Source organism: Erythrolamprus reginae, chromosome 2 (assembly GCF_031021105.1).
Source record: "Erythrolamprus reginae isolate rEryReg1 chromosome 2, rEryReg1.hap1, whole genome shotgun sequence".
NCBI classification, from domain to species: domain Eukaryota; kingdom Metazoa; phylum Chordata; class Lepidosauria; order Squamata; family Dipsadidae; genus Erythrolamprus; species Erythrolamprus reginae.
The window spans coordinates 48756300-48776804 of record NC_091951.1 but is presented as its reverse complement, the minus strand read 5'-3'; the positions used below and the strand labels follow the sequence as shown (position 1 = coordinate 48776804).

The following is a 20505-nucleotide window of genomic DNA, read 5'->3' as shown; positions in this document are numbered from 1 at the left end:
AGAGATATAATAATATTTATATACATGATACTAGTAAAAGAGAAACAGTAGGACAGGGGACAGAAGGCACTCTGGTGCACTTATGCATGCCCCTTACTGACCTCTTTGGAACCGGGAGAGGTCAACAGTGGATAGTCTAATGGCAAAGTTTTGGGCATTAGGTGATGATACTATAGAGACTGGGAGTGTATAAAGTACCCATCTTATTATACTGCTCAAAAAAATAAAGGGAACACTTAAGCAGTACAATATAACTCCAAGTAAATCAAACTTCTGTGAATTCAAACTGTCCACTTAAGAAGCAACACTGATTGACAATCAATTTCACATGTTGTCAGCACATTCAACTTTGTACAGAATAAAGTATTCAATGAGAATATTTCATTCATTCAGATCTAGGATGTGTTCTTTGAGTGTTCCCTTTGTTTTTTTGAGCAGTATATATAAACTATATTATATCTATGTGTATTACCAATTTGTACTGGATAAACAAACAAACAAAATAAATACATTTTATCAATCTTATCTACCTACCTATCTAGGGGCAACCTTCCCCAACCGGGTGCCTTCTCCTTGGCCTTGGCCTGCAACTCAGAGATGCTCAGGAGCCCCGGTTCCGAAGCAGAGGAGCAACTTTTACCGCCCTCGCCGCTGGTAGGGCGGTGTCACCATGGCAGCCCAAACACAAGGCAAAGCGGGCTCTGGCAGCTTATCGCGCGTCTCCTGGCGGGACTTGGCGGCGCTCGGGCGGCAGCTGCCGAAGCCGCGCAGTGGAGCGCGGCCGTAAGCAAGCTCTCGGGACGGGAAGGAAGGCCGCCGCGAATTCTTCCCCTCGCTGCTTTCAGGCCTCTTCCCGCCATCTTGACCCGCGGGGATATCTTTGGGCAACGCGGGCGGATGGGCGCGCACCGTCTCCGCCGGACTCTGGTCCTTCTACCTGCGGAGAGGCCATGAGTGAAGCCAGCTAGGCTGGTTTAAACAAGCTCAAGTTTCTCCCCGCGGCCTTGGCCTCTTTCATGTCTTCTTCCCTCGCCGCCGCGCAGGTAAGGCCCTCTGCGGTCGCTCTCTTGTCTCTCCTCCAGGGCGCAACTTTGGGCACGCTTACCTGCCCGGCAGCCTTTAAAGCCTAGTCAAATAGGAAAGGGTCGCTGCAATGGAAAAGCAGCGGCTTTAAAAAAAAAAAAAATTGGGGATGACCGCGACGTGATGGATGAAAAGGATTTAAAAGAGCTACGAGGTTTGCTGTTTTCTTCGGTGTTCTTGGCGCAAGAAGGCGCCTTGGGGTTGGTTTTTCTCGCCGCCGGTGCTGGTTAGAAAACAGACGGGGCGCTTCCCCGGGTCGCAGCCGCCTAAAAAGGAGGGACCAGGGCCGGCCCAGCTTGAGGCGGTGGGGCAATGAAAAGTCTTTTTTAAAAAAAGATCGAATGCGCAGTGACCTTATTTTCACCGAAATAAAATGTAAAAACTGGAAGTTAAGAAATAAAAACTCAAGGCTAAGAAAACGACAGGTGCCTTACAATGTAATTAGCCTGTTGGTTTTTTTTTTTTTTAGTTTGCAACTTTTAAACAGCCCCAAACCATCCAGAACCAGACGAAATGGCCTACTTCGCAACTGATCAAGCTGACTTAGTACAATACAGTAGTTGCAAAGGCTAGTAGTCCTTCATTAAATAAAAGGCAAAAAACAACAACCAAAAACCCTGCTCCCTTGAGAACTGAGAAAAAGGCTGTTTCAGAAAACACTCTGGAGTGCCAAGTTCTCAGCCAAAATTAATTGAGTCCCTCAGGAGTTGGGCGGCTTATAAATCGCAGTAATATAAATAAATAAACTGAGGTTGCTGATCTATATTTTATTTATTTTATTTATTTCTATTGTTTATTCTGTTGTCTATTAATTAAATTTATAGGCCACCCTTCTCCAAGTGGACTTGGGTGTCTTACAAGAATCAAAGACACAATAATAAGATACAATAATAAAAGTCAATTTAAAACCCCCAATATTAACCATGAATTTACTGTATATTCTATATGAATTAGTGATATCCTCCATTACCAACACTCCCACACATACCTAATTTATAATTCAAAATTAATATTTTGGAGAAATGGTCAGAACCACCGACCAATGAAAAGCTGCAATTATAAACAGCTAGACTGCGGTGTTTCTCAAACTTGGCCACTTTAAACTTCTGGACTTCAGAATTCCTCAGCTAGCAAGCTGGGGAAGCAAGATGTCTAAGGCAGTGTTTTTCAACCGGTGTGCCGCGGCACACTAGTGTGCCGCGAGACATGGTCAGGTGTGCCGCGAGGCGGTTCGCCCCCCCCGCTATTGCCCCCCCGCCGCCGCCGCCGCTATTGGCACCCTCCCACGGGAGGCCGGCAAAGGTTGCTTTGAAAGTCGGCCCCCTCGCGCCTATGGCTTCTCGTCGCTTCCCCAAAGCACCGTCGCTTCCCCGAAAGCGCGGTCCTCATCTCCCTGCCAGCCCGCGGGGGGGGGGGGGCGGGGAGGCGCCGGCAGCAGAAGGGAAGGGAGCCGCAGCCGCCCCTGCCTCCCCACGGTGCCTCCGGCCCCCTCGGCCTTTCGGCGCTGCCCCCCGCCCGCCCCCTCTCCTCCGCTGTCTCCTGCCTTTCGGCGTGGCTCCTCCCGCACCCGGAACGCAGGAGACAAAAAATGGCCCAACTCTCGTTCTCTCTCCGTTCTCAGCGGAGGCCAGCGAAGGTAATATTCAATGTCGGGAGCGCGCGGGCGGTTGCGCGCGCTCCCTACCCCCCTGCTAGCCGCTCGGAATATTCAAAATAAGAAAAACCTTCGCCGGTGAAGGCTTTTCTTATTTTGAATATTCCGAGCGGCTAGCAGGGGGGGTAGGGAGCACGCGCAACCGCTCGTGCGCTCCCGACATTGAATATCACCTTCGCTGGCCTCCGCTGAGAAGAACAGAGAGAGAACGAGAGTGAGTGACAGCAACAGACAGCAAGATAGAGAGAAAGTGAGAAAGAGAGAGAGAGAAAGGGGGGAGAGAAAGAGATAGCAAGAGAGAGAACAAGAGAGAGAAAGAGTGAGAAAGAAAACGAGAGAGAGAGAGAAAGCAAGAGAGAGAGAGAAAACAAGAGAGAAAGTGAGAAAAAGAGAGAAAGAGGGAGGGAGAGAGAAAGAGAGAGAGAGAAAGAACAATAGAGAGAGAAAGAAAATAAGAGAGAACAAGAGAGAGAGAGAGAGAAAATAAGAGAAAAAGAGATAGCAAGAGAGAGAGAAAGCAAGAGAGACAGATAGGGAGAGGAAAGGAGAGAGAAATGAGAACAAAAAGGGGAGAAAAAAGGAGAAATGATTGAGGCAGAGAATGAGAGGAGAGAGAAACAAAAGAGAGAGAGAGGGGTGATTCTTGAAGCATATGGTAAAAAGCACCCAAATAATAAGAAATGCCCCCCAGCCCACACCTCTTTTTGAAAAGAATAAAAGAGAAAAAACCCCAGCCCTCAACTGATTTTGGAAATGGTTCCAGTGTGTATACACACACACACATAAGAGGGGGAGAGAGACAGGGATGGAAAAAGAAGTGAGAGGGAAAAGGAATGAGGGAAAAAGGGAGGAAGAGAGAGAAATGACAAACATGAGAGAGAAAAGGGGGAAAGACAGGAGAAGTACCCAGAAATGAGATATAAAGTTGAGTAGGGATGATTGATGATTGACTGTATTTATAAGGGGATGTTACATGGGATTGTATATACGAGGGGGTTATGTATGTATGTATGTATGTATGTATGTATGTATGTATGTATGTATGTATTTATTTTGTGTCATTTTGGTTGGTGGTGTGCCCCAGGATTTTGTAAATGTAAAAAATGTGCCGCGGCTCAAAAAAGGTTGAAAATCACTGGTCTAAGGAATTCTGGGAGTTGAAGTGCACAATTCTTCCAGGTTCTCTGAAGCGCTGAGCTAGAAGTTACAAAGGTGCTTTTTCAAGAGGCAACTGGACTTTTAAAAAGACATTTCACTTCTCATCCAAAAAGCTTCTTGAGCTCTGACTGGATGGTGGGGAGCTGAAGTTCTTGGATGAGAAGTTAAATGTGTTTAAAGAAAAACCAGAAAGTCCAGTAACCTATTGAAAAAGCACCTTTGGGACAACCAAGAGCTGGATGACTGAGAATCTCAATAGACACTGAGCTAGAAGTGTTTGATGCAGGACAGTTTCCTGTGAGTGCCATGTTGGATTGCTCATTCCAGGACAATCCCAAATTTTGTTATGCAACTGCTCCCAGTATGAAATATATCTTCTAAAAGGCAATAACTATTCAAAGTTAATAAAAGTGTAGACACAAGCCATTTATGTACATAGGACATGGTTTCTGTGCCTTTTTAGTTAATCAAACCCTTCTAATCTTATAGGACAGGTAAATTTAATTGGTTTGTCTGATTGAAAAGTCTTTATCAGTTTTTGATCACTTTGGAATATAAAGTTAATACTAATCTGATATAAAGTTTTTTTTTTAAAGAATGTTTCATTTTTTGCTTTTACACCTTAGTAGAATAGAGTCTTCGGAGAGGGGTGGCATGCAAATCTAATAAATAATAATAATAATAATAGTTTTATATCTTAGAAATTTTTACAATTTAGTAAAATTTAGACACAATTTAGAACAATTTAGTACAATTTAGAAATTTAGTAATTTGGGCTCAGTTAGAAAGGATTATTTCCAGCAGCATTCACAGGGATATTTAGGGAGCCATGAATATAATCAATAAAAAGCTTGGTTGAAGTAAAAAGGGATCTGATAATTTTACGAATGTGGAAATATGGCTTCCTTTATGCACATATTGGTTTACTGATATATTGAACCCCCACACACACATACTTACACAGGAACCTTAACATTATTTCTCTTTGCTGGTGAGGACTAAGTACAAGTAGTCCTCAACTTTCAACCATTCAATGACTGTTCAAAGTTACAGCAGCACTAAAAAAAGTGATTTAGGACTATTTTTCATACTTAAGACTGCTGCAGCATGCCCATGGTCATGTGATCAAAATTCAGATGCTTGGCAACCGACTCATATTTATGACAGTGGCAGTGTCCTGGGGTCACGTGATCCCCTTTTGCAACCTTCTAACAACACAGACAACACAAAGTGCTACTAACTGAACAACTGCAATGATTCACTTAAAAACTGGTAAGAAAGGTCCCAAAATTGGGCAAAATTCATTTCACGACCATCTCACTTAGCAATAGAAATGTTGGGCTAGATTACATTACGGTCTTGCAAATATGACATACGGATTCTTCTTTTTTTAAAGTGATCCTATTCCTAGTTGCTGACTTTCATGTTATGGGCGTAAAGAACAATTGCATTTAATGCAACAAGCCATTTGGAGCAGGGAGGGGGAAATAAAATTATTGTATGAACAAGACTGATCTTCATCATTTTCATCTTAGGACAACTTCCAGGAAAAGCCAATATAGATTATTCACACAGTCAGGGAGGAAAGTCAGTGTAGATTATGCAGAAGTGTGGGCTGCTCAGCATCTTTGTTGAAATTGAAGAACTCTTTCTGAATGCTTTGTAACTTTCCAGCATGACCCAGTGCCTTAAAAACAACAACTGGAATTAAGGTTTTCTTGAAGCAAAATGTGCATGACAGCCATGTCAACTGATCTTGCACATTTTACCTTGAAATTAATTGAATTTAATTGAGTTCAATAAAGTTTAGCTTCCAGCAGTGTTTCTTATTGACCTGAAAGAAAGAAAAACCCTAAAATCTTGAATTTCTCTGACAGTAGCGTAAATAAATCAACATTGAAGTTTTTATAAAGACAGAGGGAGAGAAGAACAGTTACCTAACAATATTTGTTGATCAAGCTAATTAAATTTTTAAAAGTGCAGTAGTACTAATTATCCTAAGTAAACCTTAGAATGTACATCATGGAGCAATTCCACTTTATGGTATAATGCATAGCTTATTTATTCAAATATCTGCTTAGTTGTGGGTGTGCACAAAAATACATTAAGATTGTGCACATTTGGTATTTATTGGGAAGAAATGCTTCTGGTCTCCAAGTATAGCAACTCTTTACTATTCATTTAAACAAGCTTCGTGCACAAAGCTTTCAAGGCTTTTTTCAGGCTTCGTGCACAAGGCTTTCACTGATTAAAGTGAATATAAATTTAGAAGTAGCAATAACTTTCTCAGGTTCAAGAGGAAGTTAGGCCTCTTAAAGAGTAGGGAAGTACTGGCATTGCATGAACATTTATTTTCAATAATTTCAAAATGTGCACAACTCTAATTTGCAAACAGTGGATTTTCCACAGTTAAACTCACCATGTAAGTGCTATTATACAAATCCTATTTTGTCCTCTTGGATTATTCCCTGGCGAGTAGATAGGTAGATATGTATGTATAGTTATATGAGAGGATGTCTCATACAATATAGGGCCTGTACAAGCAATAGTATATACGATTGCGCTGAATTCATATATTATACTTTGTCCAAACAAACCAACTGCAATCAAATAGGCAAAGCCAACATCAAAGTTCAATGACTTTTGTCTGGTCAACCATTTATAATACACTTTCCCCCAAGAAAAAGTTGTGTTTACTTCAGTCAAGTTTCTTCTAAGTTACCTAAGACACCAATCTTAGCTAAAATAACTGCAGAAATTATTCTTTCCCTGCTCCCCATTGTGCACTGGTGTCTTTATGCAGCTATTTTACATTAAAAAGCAGTGGAACTGCCATATTAAAACCTAGCTTATACTCTGCATATTATGTTTCCTGCATTATGACATATTGATGTGCTATAAAATTGTCAAATTGTCAACTTCTACTGTACTATTGCTGTGACATAAAGTTGTCATTCCTTTATTGGATGTAAATATATAGTGTTAACAATGAAACTGAACAGTAATACTTTCTGCATAACTGCAGTTAAAAGTACTAAAATTTGTGGATTTTAAGACTTCAAAGTTACCTATCTATTGCATTTGATACAGTAGTTTTATAATTATACATATACAGTACTGTACTAGGTTGACATGTAGCTTAGTAAAAGATCTACACTAAGAAAATTATAGTGTTTATATATTTGCACCTAATATATTTATGCTTAATTTTAAAAAGCATTATTCAATCTTAAGATTTAAAAGTTAGAAGAAGCAGAGGAAATTGGTATAATTTCACCCTTTTAGTGTGAGTTAAATTGTGCTTATCACAGATCCTCGGTCTTTATAAAAAGTGTGAACGCAAAAGCAAATTTTATTATTTGTAATGTTTTGAAATATTTGCTATAAATTATTAGATAAGAAAAATAGATGACTTTATTTTCTCAGTGAAAATTTGTAGTTACTGGAGAAGTGGAATAATAGGAGTTATAAATGTTATGCTTGTATTATATATCACAATAATTATGCATACCATGTCTGAGTGGCAAAAATCTAGAAGGCCACTTATAATGCAGCAATTTCTTAGAACTTTCCATAGCATTTTGCTACCATATAGTCTTCATCTGCTATGTAATCTCAAATCTCTCAGCCATGCCATCATGCTAACTGGGAGTATCTGTGCTTCCAATAATAAAGAGGGGTACTTTTAACCTATATCATGTTGGAGAATATATGCTTTCTTATTTATTTCTATAGCATAATTAATATACCAAGTGCAAAGAAAAATATTCTATTTTAATCCTATTAATAACAAAGCTGCAGACTGCTTAAATTTACTTCAGAAATCACTAGCTTTGATTAAATTTCAGGAAAAGGTCTTGCTATAAAATTTTAATGTAGGTTGTTGTTGTTTTTGCAAGACTAAAGTATAAGATGTAAGTCTATGTATTTTTAAATGAATTATTTAGAAGAAAAGGCGTATTAACTTATAGAGTTTTTTTAGCCCTAAGTAACAAGTAATTTTCTTGTAGCTTGCAAATTAAAAAGTCATATTTCACTGCATTTATTACATCCTCTGGGTACCAGCCACTGGCCCTGTTCAGGGTGGTCTAGCTCTTACTACAGATAGGCGAAGAGAGATTGCTAGAACATCTTTATAGTAGCTGTGAGTACTATTTTCAGTCTGCAATGAATAAAATCATTCAGATTTGCATTGTTGGATTCCAGCTGGGCAAATCCTATGGAGGTGCCATCCTCTCCTCTGAAGGAGGTGATTGAGGCAGAAGTCTTGTGTGTTACCTAGGATGAGTTGAAGCCCATCAATGGGTCAGCAGTCTGATTGAAAGCAGAACTCTGAGGCAGGTAGAGTCCTCAATGAACATGTTTATTGGATACATCATATCGGCATAGCCGGTGAAAACCAACTCTTTGTTGTTGTGAGCCGCTCCGAGTCCTCGGAGAGGGGCAGCATACAAATCTAATAAATTATTATTATTATTATTATTATTATTATTATTATTAAAGTTCCTATGGCTTTCACGTAATTGATAGAGTAAAACTTTTTCCCTCCCAGGTGTTATCAGTCACATTATCCAATGAATACAGCTGGCAAGCTCCTCTCCCCCTTCATCAGCCACCTGTTAACGATGACCTTGGTTCCCACAGGGAAAACCTTTATTTTGACTGTTAGCTGGGCTATTTAATTCACCCCATCCCTTCCCTCTCTCAGGTTTCGTGGCAACTGTGAGGCAGAGCAAAATGGCTCCAGCCAGGTTCAGAGTTGACACACTGATGAGTGGACAATATTATTAGAGCTATTTGTATGCTAGGACTGGGTCCCTCCTGCATGCTTGTTAAGGTTCCAAGGAAGGGAAAATATGGATGGATGTGGGTGGTTGTAAATGCCTCTTTGAGATAGCAGACACTGCCGCCAGCTCTGAAAGATGCTCCTGAAGGAAGCAGAGTATTTGGACTCCTTTCAATCAGGATGTAGACTGGGGTATCATATAGCACATGTAATCCTCAATTTACAACAGTTCATTTAGTGACCGTTCAAAGTTACAATGGCATTGAAAGAAGTGTTTTATGACCATCTTTCACCCTTACGACTACTGTAGTATCCCCTTGGGTCATGTGATCAAAAGTCAGACGCTTGGGAATTGGCTGTTGCTGTGTCCTGGAGTCACATGATCACATTCTGTGACCTTCTGACAAGCAAATTCAAAGGGGACGCCAGATTCAATTAACAACTGTATTACTAACTTAACAACTTTGGTGGTTCACTTAACAACAATGGCAAGAAAAGTTGTAAAATGGGGCAAAAGGCACTTAACAAATGTTTCACTTAACAACAGAAATGTTGGGCTCAGTTGTGGTTGGAAGTTGGGGACTATGATAACTTGGTTGTGCTTGTCAGTAATCCTGCCTCTCCTTGGTCGCCTTTGATACCATCAACCATGGTATCTACTGTATTTGGCCTGGCAGTGGCTCATAATCTAGGAATGGGGGCATTGTTTTCTTCCTTCTTCTGGGTTAGTTCCAATCAGGGTTAAGTCCAGGGGTGGCTTCTAATAACCTTCCTCACTGGTTTGATCGCTTCGGAAGTATGTGTTCCATCACATCATGCAAATGACCCTCTGCGCATGTGCGCAGAGTATCGAGTTAGTAATATATTAATAAGTTAATAATTAATACAGTTAATAATAATAATATAATACAGTATCGAGTTAGTAAGCCAATTATAATTGCCTTCATCCTGTACTATCACCACTCCTTGAAGGGCGGCTTCCAAAGAAGCCGCTCTTCAGGAAGAGGTGACCGGAGAACTGGTCTGGGGGTGTGATCAGCCAGCCATCGCTGCTGGTTCAGTGAGCAGGGGCACATTTCTGCCACCGGTATGTGAGAACCAGTCCGAACCGACAGCATCACATCACTAGTTAAATCATTGGCTTTTTTTCAGGGAGCCTCAAGTTTCTCCTTCTCCATCTTCTTTGGTCACACATACTGTATATGAAGCTGCTGGGTGAGATCAAATATAGTACAGGATGAAGGCAATTATAATTGGCTTACTAACTCGATACTGTATTATATTATTATTATTAACTGTATTAATTATTAACTTATTAATATACAGTATTACTAACTCGATACTGTATTGTATTATGAAGGTATTTTGTAATGTATTGAAAAAGTTTGTATGAAGAAAAATTTAAAAAAATTATCAGCGTTGCTTGGATCTCCTTTTTTGAAGATAGGGATGATTGTGGCAAGTGACCATAGTGTGGGTAGGGAGCTAGTACTGAAGGATTTATTAAAAATTATGCTCAGAGGTTCAGCCTACGTGGAGGAGAGCTTTTTTAAGAAGTATGCACATAGTCCATCTGGTCCAATAGATAAAGATGGTTTTAGGTTGTGTAATGCCTTTCTAACGTTATCTTCTGTAAAATCAATTTGTGTAAGATCATTGAGGTTATTTGTGGTGCGATTAAGAAATGTTGGGCATGAGCCATTGTTGTTAACAAAGACTGAGCTGAAGAAGGTGTTAAAGAGGTTGGCTTTGACTGATTCATCATTATGGTCTATGTTGCATGGTCCTTTAAGGGGTGGGATGGGTCTAGAGTTTTTGAGTTTATTGTTAACAAAGTTGTAGAAGGCACGAGTAGACTTTGTCCGTAGAAGGTTTTCTTCTTGGATGATGTAATAATTGGTACATTCAGTCTTTGTTTGGTGACACAAATTTTTATAGTGGTTTTTAAAGTTTTTCTTCCAAAATTTATTTATTTATTTTGGTCCCTGATGTCAGAAAGTTGGGGGCCATTGCACTACAGGAATAGCAATAGCAGACTTATTCACCATCCCATAGTGCTTTACATCACTCTCTAAGCCAGAGGTCTTCAAACATGGCAACTTTAAGACTTGTGGACTTCAACTCCCAGAATTCTCCAGCTGGCACAGCTGGCTGGAGAATTATGGGAGTTGAAGTCCACAAGTCTTAAAGTTGCCAAGTTTGGGGACCCCTGCTCTAAGCAGTTATATAATGTCAACATATTGCCCCCAGCTACCAACCTCAGAAGGATGGAAGGCTGAGTCAACCTTGAGCCCCCCCAGGTCTAGCTTTTTCTCCAGGCATTTGGATCCTAGTGATTTTAGTTTTTTATTCTCATGTTTTGTTGCCATTTTATTTACTGCGTTTTTTTAACATTCATTTTTTTGGTGTACTGTATATTTATATGGCTTTTGTCTTTTTGTTTTGTTGAATACTGTCAGAATCATATTGTTTTGGGCAACTCTGTAAATCCTATGAATAAATAAACAAAGCTGTTCCCTCTCAAGTACTTGATTAAAGATGGGTTTTTTGTTAAAGCATGTACAGGCTTATATTTATTAGTATATAATTGTATAAACATGTATACAAAATTGATTTGCAGACTCCCTGATACCTAACATTTCAGGACTTTTATTTTGATAAAAAGTGCTTCTCATCCAGCAGAAACACAGTGAAGTTATGTCACCTTGAATTTTAAATGCTTCTAGTTTTTAGCATATTTTTCAAATAAATCGGCAGCTTTTGACATCTTTATAGGATGCTATAAAGTAGCCATTTGCTCATTTTTCAACCAAGGCTGAAAAAAACATACAATTTTATTGCCTTAAAAAGCATGTACTTTTAATATAGCACATGAGCTTAACTGGGAATATAGAATCTGCCATACTGTAGTTAATATAAAATTAACAGGATAGTGTTCCACTGAAAGACAGATTTCTACTCCCAGACATGATTCATAGTCCAACCTATCTGTATATTAAGTTTTTAATTTATGGTTTCTATAATGTTTCTGAAATGGAAAACCAGGTAACGTCATCAAAGGGTTGGGGTTTTTTTTCTTTTTCTTTTTACTTTTATCGTAAGCTATCACATATCAACATACCAAAAAAAGCCAGTTTGGTCTAATGGTTAAGGCAACCGGCTAGAAACCAGAGGGACTATGAGTTCTAGACCCACCTTAGACATGAAAGGCATGTTGCAAAATCAAAACCAGAAACACACACATGACTGATTCAGCTGGATTCAATAACTTCTTTGTAAACGTAATAATATACATATTTACAATGCCACAAGTAAAATTCTTCTTCAATCAGTTACAGGCAGCAGAGAACTGTTTAGTTTCATTTCAGCAGAGTTCAGAGTGGAAGAGTACAGAGAGGAGAGTACAGAGGGTGGAGCTGAGCCATGCCCAACCTTAAGTTTAAGTATTCAGTTTCAATTATCTGCACAGACTCAGAAATAGTTAGCTCCTATTGGCTGACTGAGTTGCTATGCCTATTCATTGGCTGATCCTGTTACCACTGACTCTCCCAGTCATGAATATTCTAACTGATACTCAGAAAAGATGAGGATGACTATCTATATAGAAATAAAACTTAAGTTATCATGATCTTTAAAAGGAGGGAGGGGGGAAGGAAGGAAGGAAGGAAGGAAGGAAGGAAGGAAGGAAGGAAGGAAGGAAGGAAGGAAGGAAGGAAGGAGTCTCGGTCATGCTGGAGAATGGCAGAGATTCTGGAGGGTGCCACTGCTCAGTGTAAACGGCTGACATTTGTTCTACAAACATATGCTTACTTTTTTTATATATATAAAAAGACAGTCTGGCTTTATTGTTCAGATGTTAAATATGTAGACATGGTCTTTGCAGTTCCTAATACCAGTGCCTGAATTCCTGAGCAAAACGTGGGAAACAAACAAAAAGACCAATATCTACATGCATATCCTTTCATAACGTTAGATGTTCAGTGGGTTTCCATAATTTTCGTACATACAATTCTGCCATTTATTGGCTTATAGGACGTTCATAACTTACAAGCATTTGTTTAGTGCTCCTTCAAAGTTACAATGGCATTGAAAAAAAGTGGAATGAACATTTTCCAACTTACCATCATTGAATTTGTTGGTCATGTGATGGCACCTAGTATGTATTTTTGAAGGTATTTGTTCTGGGGTCATATGATCCCCTTTTGCAACCTTCTGACAAGCAAAGTCAATGGAGATGCCAGATTCACTTCACAAGCATGTTACTATTGTTACTTAACAACTGCAGTCATAGACTTAACAACCATGGCAAGAAAGGAGCAAAATCCCTTACTTAGGAATTGATATTTTGAGCTCAGTCATACGTCAAGAACTACCTGTACTAGACAACCTGCACCCCTTTAAGGCCTCATTTCGAACATATATTCATACATAAATTGAGAAATGGAAGTGTGGGAATGACCTCCAACTTCATTATTGAATTTCCTTGTAGAAAGCTGACAAGGAGCATCAGAAATCTTCCTTCCTTCCTTCCTTCCTTCCTTCCTTCCTTCCTTCCTTCCTTCCTTCCTTCCTTCCTTCCTCCCTCCCTTCCCCTTCCTTCCTTCCCTCCCTCCTTCCTTCCCTCCTTCCTTCCCTCCCTCCCTCCTTCCTCCTTCCTTCCCTCCTTCCCTCCCTCCCACCTTCCTTCCCTTCCTCCCTCCCTCCTTCCCTCCTTCCTTCCTTCCCTCCCTCCCTCCTTCCTTCCTTCCTATAACATGTTTTACCACTGTAGATAGCCATCCTCATCCTTTCTGAGTGACCAGGGGTGAAAAGCTCCCGGTTTGCTGGTGCCTGTCAGTCATCGGACAGCCAGTCACAAAGCTCTGCCCAACCACCCGGACCCGTTTGGATTCTTTTACCCTCTGCACATGCACAGAATGCTTCCACTACGCTTCAGCTGTCATAACTAACGGGGGCTGGGGGTAGGTGTTTTGGGATTTGGGAGGGGAAATTTTCCAGAGGGGCCCTAGTAAGTTTCGTTTCTTCTGGTGAAGGCCAGGGGAGTTTCGTTTCTCCTGAGAAGAGGTGATAAGGAGGTCTGTTAGTGGCGTGCATTCCAAAAGCATGACATGACGGTGAAGATGTGTCCACCTGACGAACATGGGCAATGGGGATTGATTGTTTCCCAAAGGGGGGCAAGTGGCAATTATCGCGCCTTTTTCCGCAGATGTTGCTTTTCTTCTGATGCATTTTGAAGTTCAAAATGGACTCTGAATGTTACTTTTCTTAAATACGGAGTGGAGCCATCCTGACACCCTGTTTGATAAATGTCGTCTGGGTATTTGTTCGTGTGTTCTGGTTTTGTTGTTTTTTTACACTTGAGTATTTCAGTTCAGGCAAGTATTTGTGACCAAAGCTACCATATTTTGGAGACAATGAAAGCTACAATGTAGGCGGAGCCAGGTACAGCACATGGATGGTATGGTTTCTAATATGTAATGTGGTTGAGTTTGATTGCAAAAGAAAGAAATACTAATAAAAGATACACGACTGGCTATGGGGTATGGCTTTTTGTAGCCTTTCGTGGTAATTTATTCATGCATTCCGGTCATCACCTCAAGCTACATTTTTATGAATATATAAGTGTGCATTAATAAATATAAATCAAGTTGTAGCTTTCCCGTGAATATAATGAATTTTCCTACGTTTGACTTCCAGGCAAAGATTATGATAAGGAGTAGATGGTTTGCGTATTGCTCTACATATGCACAAATATTTTATATCTGGAAGTGAAGTGGTGCCTTTAAGGAATTTGCATTCAGGGTTGATCTTCCCCCTCCCTAGAGAAAGAAAGATATTTTGTTTGGGAATCAAATGAGATAGTGTGATAGTCACAAATTCTTTGAAGTTCCTTGGCTTCTTCTCTAAATCGCCTTCTTTGTAAAATGAATGCTTATATATTCGGATTCTGAAAATGTATTTATCCATACATAAATGGCATAGTTAGTAGAAGAAAGAAATATGTTTCACTAGAATCAAAGAAGCTGTAAACTCTGTAAAAATACTTCCGTTCAAATGTTCATAACATTCTTTAATAGGATTTAATGAAAGTGATTTAGTACTTTTCAGTCATGTTATGTTTTTAATGTTTCTTAGAATTTACCATTTACATATACAATACAAACATTACATTACATATAATGCTATTTAAGTTGTTAGAGTCTAAATTGTTTAGTACTAATATACTGTAGAATAGTTGGAGATGTGCTGTTTAGAAAACTAGGTGAACATATTAGCTCACCTAGTTTTGTTTTTGCTAATAATGAACCTGAACCTAATTTTGAACAAGCAGGTTCAAAATTTTAAAAATATACGTTTACTTTATTTTAGAGAATAATAGTAGTATTAATATAAGTCCAATCAGTCAATCAATCAATCAATCAATCAATCAATCAATCATCAACAGCTGAATTATATTGCTTTTTTGTTTTTAGTTAAACCATGCATGAAATCTGACTTTTTTTTTCCTGCCAACTTTTAGAAGAACCAAATCGCTTGCTGATGTTTTGAAATCATTTGATCAGTTGCTAAAATGTTCAAAAATGAATATCAGGTAAGGGAGAAATATTTCTGCTATTTTGTCCTTATTTAGAAAGAAATAAAAAAAGATACTAACGTGTAATATTGAGTGAAAAGTTATGTAAATAGTCTCTACCTTTCTGTTCTTTGAAAACTTGAATAGGTGTCCCCAAATTTTTAACTGCTTATAATTGGTTTCTGTCATTCTCAAGCTTTTCTACTTTTTAAAAATTTGTCCTGAAAATGTGAAAACAAAGACAAGATTACAATCAGGAAGTAATCAACATTATGGGTGACAATTGCAGATATAAAATCTTTGACAGTGCATTCCAGACATAATTACTATTACTTTTCAACTATTCATTTAATTATATAAACATTATATGCTTAACACTCTTAGTACACATTGTATATAAACTGCATATTCATAAGATATTTCCCTTGTCTTAGAAGAATTAAAGATAATGGCAACAACCCCCATAGGGTAGTACAGTGATGGCAAACTTTTTTCTTTTTGTGTGCCAAAAATGGGAGTGTGTGTGCGCGCTAGTGAGTGCTCATGCCAGCCCACAACCCCTCACAGGTGCCACACTGCGCATGCACATATCCCCATGAATGCACACAAACACATGAACTGTTGGACTGTTTTTCACCCTCAAGGCTTTCCTGAAGTCTCTGGAGTGCAAAAAACAGCCCAATGGGCAAACCAGAAGTTTGGAACAATGGACTTCAGGTTTGCCCGTTGGGCCATTTTCTGCCCTTCCCAGGCTTCAGGAGACTTCCCTAAAGACTCTGGAGTGCAAAAAATGGCCCAATGAGGAAACCAGAAGTCTTCCCCCTCCCCAAAGTTCTGGTTTGCCCGTTCGTTTTTTACAATCTGGCAGCTTTAGTGAAGCCTCCTGAAGCCTGGGGAGGGTGAAAATGGCTTTCCCCAAGGCTAAAAATCAGATGGCCAGTGCACATATGTGCACTGGAGCTGACATAGGACAATGGCTTGTGTGTCCTCAGATATGGCTCTACATGCCACCCAAGGCACATGCGCCATAGGTTTACCATCACGGGGGTAGTGAATAGAATGGTAGATTAAAAATCTCATTTTTCACAAAATCCAATGTATGGCTTTGAGTCGGACATTCCCTATTAGTGTAATCAATCTTAAGGGCTTGTTATAAAGATGGAAAAAAGGGTGTCTTCGAAGGTACTATATTCTGCCTTGCATTCCTTAGAGAAGGAGGAAATAATAGTGTGATAGCTTTTAACATTCACCGCAACTGCCACAGAAAGAAGAATGGTCAAGTATTGTCATAATTCCTCTCTGGAATTATGACAATACTTGAAGAGGACTTGACATCCATAAGTACTCCAGATAAAGCTGCTTACAAAGAAACTGCAGGATAGCCTTCTCTGGTGGGTTTAGAGCAGTGATGGTGAACCTTTTTTCCCTCGGGTGCCGAAAGAGCGTGGGCGTGTGCTATCGCACATTCGGGAGTGCCCACACCAATAATTCAGAGCCTGGGGAGGGCAAAAACAGCGTCCCCTGCCCCCCTGGAGGCTGGAAATGGTCTGTTTCCCAACTTCTGGTGGGCCCAGTCGGCTCATATTTCATCCTCCCCAGGCTCCAAAGGCTTCCCTGGAGCCGCAGTAGGGTAAATAAACCCTCCCCTATCCCTCTGGAGGCTCTCTGGAAGCGAAAAATGCCCTCCCAGAGCCTCTGTGCAAGCCAAAAATCAACTGGCTGGCATACACATGCACACTGGACTAAGCTAGGGCAACACTCACATGCCAGCACTGGTTTAGAGTTATGAGAGAAGAGAGAATAGCGATCTTTTTCCTCAAATCTATTTATTAATTAAATAATTATTAATTATAATAATTATAACTCAAATCAATTCAATTCAAACTGTGATTGGCACGTTCAAAAGGACAGTGGGTTTACATAGTTCATTTTCTAATCACTTTTGGAAATTGCTTGTTAACAGTTTTTAGCTATTAGGAACCTTTTCGTTGTCATGTTTTATAGCACTGGGTGAGTTTCCTTCAGTCTTTAGTGAAAGAAGTTTTAAATACAAATTAAGGACTTAAAATTATTTTGGAATAAACAGCAAAAGATTGAGTAAAGCTTTGATTTTTGAAAACAGATTAAGGGCCCAGATGGATTTATAATAAGGTTTTGCAATAAAGTATATATACTTTCCATGGGAAAATATTTTTATTTTGAAATCTCTTAAAGGTTGTTTTCCCGAAAATAAGACCCTGTCTTATATTTTTTTGAACCCTGAAATAAGCACTTGGCCTTATTGTCATGCATTCAAAAGCCCAATTGGGCTTATTATCAGGGGATGTCTTATTTTGGGGAAAACATTTATTTAATAGCTAAATGAATAAAAATAAACTTTTCCCGTGTCAAAGTTGTTGCAAAGGAATTTATGCAGAGAGCTCCAAAATATTTAAGAGTACACAGCTTGTTTTGAGGAGACTTTTTATCCCTTTTTGTCACTATGAGAGTTTGAAGTAAAATCCAATCTGACGCTGATAATTGGCAGTGGTTGTGATCGTATTTGTATTTCAGATTGAAACCCACTCCTATATATTAGAGTGGAAGAAACAGCAGGACTGGTTTATCCTAGATTTTTTATTAAGTGGGATTGATCATAGCTGATAGCCTTCAGATTAGATTATGGTAATGAGTTTACACTGAAGAAAATTCAGTTCACTCTACACTCTAAAGCTACAGTTACTGGCACTTGGTATATAGAATATATTATTACAAGTTATTTTTTCTCAGCAGGAGAAGTTACTTAGTGATTAAATAATAAGTGCCAAATATATTCATTCCCTTTTTTTTTTCAAAACTCAATGCAAAATGTTAGCTTCACAAATTGTAAAACTAAATACCCAATTTTCTATATACAAACAGTTAATTTAATTAATATTAATATTAAAAACCAACATAAAATATAGAAGCAACTCAGAAATAGTTTATTCTATAGTATTTTAAAATATTCAATGTTCTGGATATGGCATTCTGGACAACAGTTTATTTCAGGATTTGAATTGTCCCAGGATATTTTGGTTTATTTTAAAAATGATTTACATCTGTAAACTGCAAATTACCCTAAGAATGTTACGAAGGGGGGGAAATGTTTAAGACTTTTTCTGGAACAGTCTGTTTCCAAATATTACCTCTATATTTATTTATTTTATTATTTATTTATTATTTAGATTTGTATGCCGCCCCTCTCCGCAGACTCGGGGCGGCTCACAACAAAATGAAACAATTCATAACAAATCTAAATTATAGTTTAAAATATTTAAAAAACCCATTTAATAAACAAACATACATATAAACATACCATTCATAAAATGTATATGCCGGGGGGAGATGTTTCAGTTCCCCCATGCCTGACGACAAAGGTGGGTTTTAAGGAGCTTACGAAAGGCAAGGAGAGTAGGGGCAGTTCTAATCTCTGGGGGGAGTTGGTTCCAGAGGGCCGGGGCCGCCACAGAGAAGGCTCTTCCCCTGGGGCCCGCCAACCGACATTGTTTAGTTGACGGGACCCGGAGAAGGCCCACTCTGTGGGACCTAATCGGTCACTGGGATTCGTGCGGCAGAAGGCAGTCTCGGAGATATTCTGGTCCGATGCCATGAAGGGCTTTAAAGGTCATAACCAACATTTGAATTGTGACCGAAAATTGATCGGCAACCAATGCAGACTGCGGAGTGTTGGTGAAACATGGGCATACCTAGGTAAGCCCATGACTGCTCTCACAGCTGTATTCTGCACAATCTGGAGTGTAACAATTTATATTGTAAAAAATAATATTGTAAAAAATAATCCTAACATGCAGTTGTCAGTCCCAAATAATGATCAACACCTTTTTCAGATGTGAATATAATAACATCCAACAAAACAGCAGCAAAAGCCACAGACTCACCATACTACGGTAGTTATTCAATATATTCTACACCTTTCACTGCTACTCCCTTTCAAGATAAGCAGTTTCTTGCACAGCATGGAAAATGAGAAGGAAATCGTAAACACATGAGATAAGAGGAAATGAAATGGAGCGGAATCTAATTTTTACCAACACGATCTGCTTTACTTCTATGTCTCTATTCTTAACAACCTTCCTTGGTTCTACTATAGCTTCCTACACTTTCCTCTTTAAAAATGCTCGCTACTTTCTCTTTGAGGATCTCATTAATTGTATGCTGCCCTCCACAGTTTTATTCTCCTTGCTTTGAAGAAGCTCATCCTTCACATACCAGGTTTTGCAATTTGATGCTCAATCATTTTGTCTGCATGCCTAACACATACCAACAAACGTCTTTCATATTGATCACTCAAGTTTATATTCAAACCACATTCATTTGTCAGCCACTCTCCGCCTTCTTTGTTAACTTAATTTTTAAATTCATATTCCACGCAGCATACAATTTTTCCAAATACATTGCAAGTTATTGCGGTTCTCATCCAACAATAAAGCATCATTTGCATTCACAACTCCCACAACACAACTCTAATGTCCTTACAGTTCCTTAAACATTAAACGTAATAACATTAAACAATTGAGTGGCCATCAGAAATCCTAGTCTTATTTCCTTCACAAACAAAATATTTATTAAGCATGCCATGTATTCCCATAACAATTTCTTATCAAATAATGCTCTTGAAGATTTATTATTTCCTTGTGCTTTGGGCTGGGCATTAGATGAACCTTTTTTTAAAGGCTTTAATTTCTCATAGTGGCCTGAGTGAGTCATTATGCCTTTTTCCTTTCTGTGTTCATCTTTTTTGGTGTATTGAATTGAATGAGAGATTCAATGCATCAAAATTAAGTCCCGCAATCCACCATAGACCATCTAACTCCCCATCACCCAAAACCTACCCCTTATTACACAAAATTAGATATGCACATCCCTTACTTCCTCAATATCATCCACTGCTGATCTTAAATGCAAACTAATGAATGCAAGAAGCAAACAAAACTCCTCCTCTTACTAAAAACTGCTAAATTCAACATTATATTTGTCTGTGAAACATGGCGGAACGCATCCCTCTCTGACTCCATTATCACAGTAAGAGACTATCACGTTTACCGGTCCGATCATGAAACCCATAGAGGAGATGGAATCACCATGTTCTACAAAACATCACTAAACCTTAAAAATATCCAGTTAGACATGAACTCGATCTTCCAGAAATCATCATCTGCGAACTAACCTTAAATATCACTTCTTACTATGCTACAAAGCCTCTGATTA

General features: G+C 39.1%; 1 protein-coding gene across 6 annotated transcripts in view; it reads left to right on the top strand.

Annotated features, from left to right (window-relative positions):
- Window positions 1-657: 657 nt before the first annotated feature.
- Window positions 658-20505, top strand: part of CFAP20DC (CFAP20 domain containing) — a 263548-nt gene continuing 243700 nt past the window's right edge. For 2 of the 6 annotated variants that reach the window (XM_070738142.1, XM_070738143.1), the window contains exons 1-2: window positions 729-1043; window positions 15202-15273. In XM_070738142.1, coding sequence (XP_070594243.1) covers window positions 15253-15273 — 21 coding nt within the window. In that variant the 5' untranslated portion in view covers window positions 729-1043; window positions 15202-15252. Of the gene's footprint in view, window positions 1044-15201; window positions 15274-20505 lie in introns of those variants that run through there. The other 4 variants (XM_070738145.1, XM_070738144.1, XM_070738147.1 and 1 more) reach the window with 4 other exon arrangements.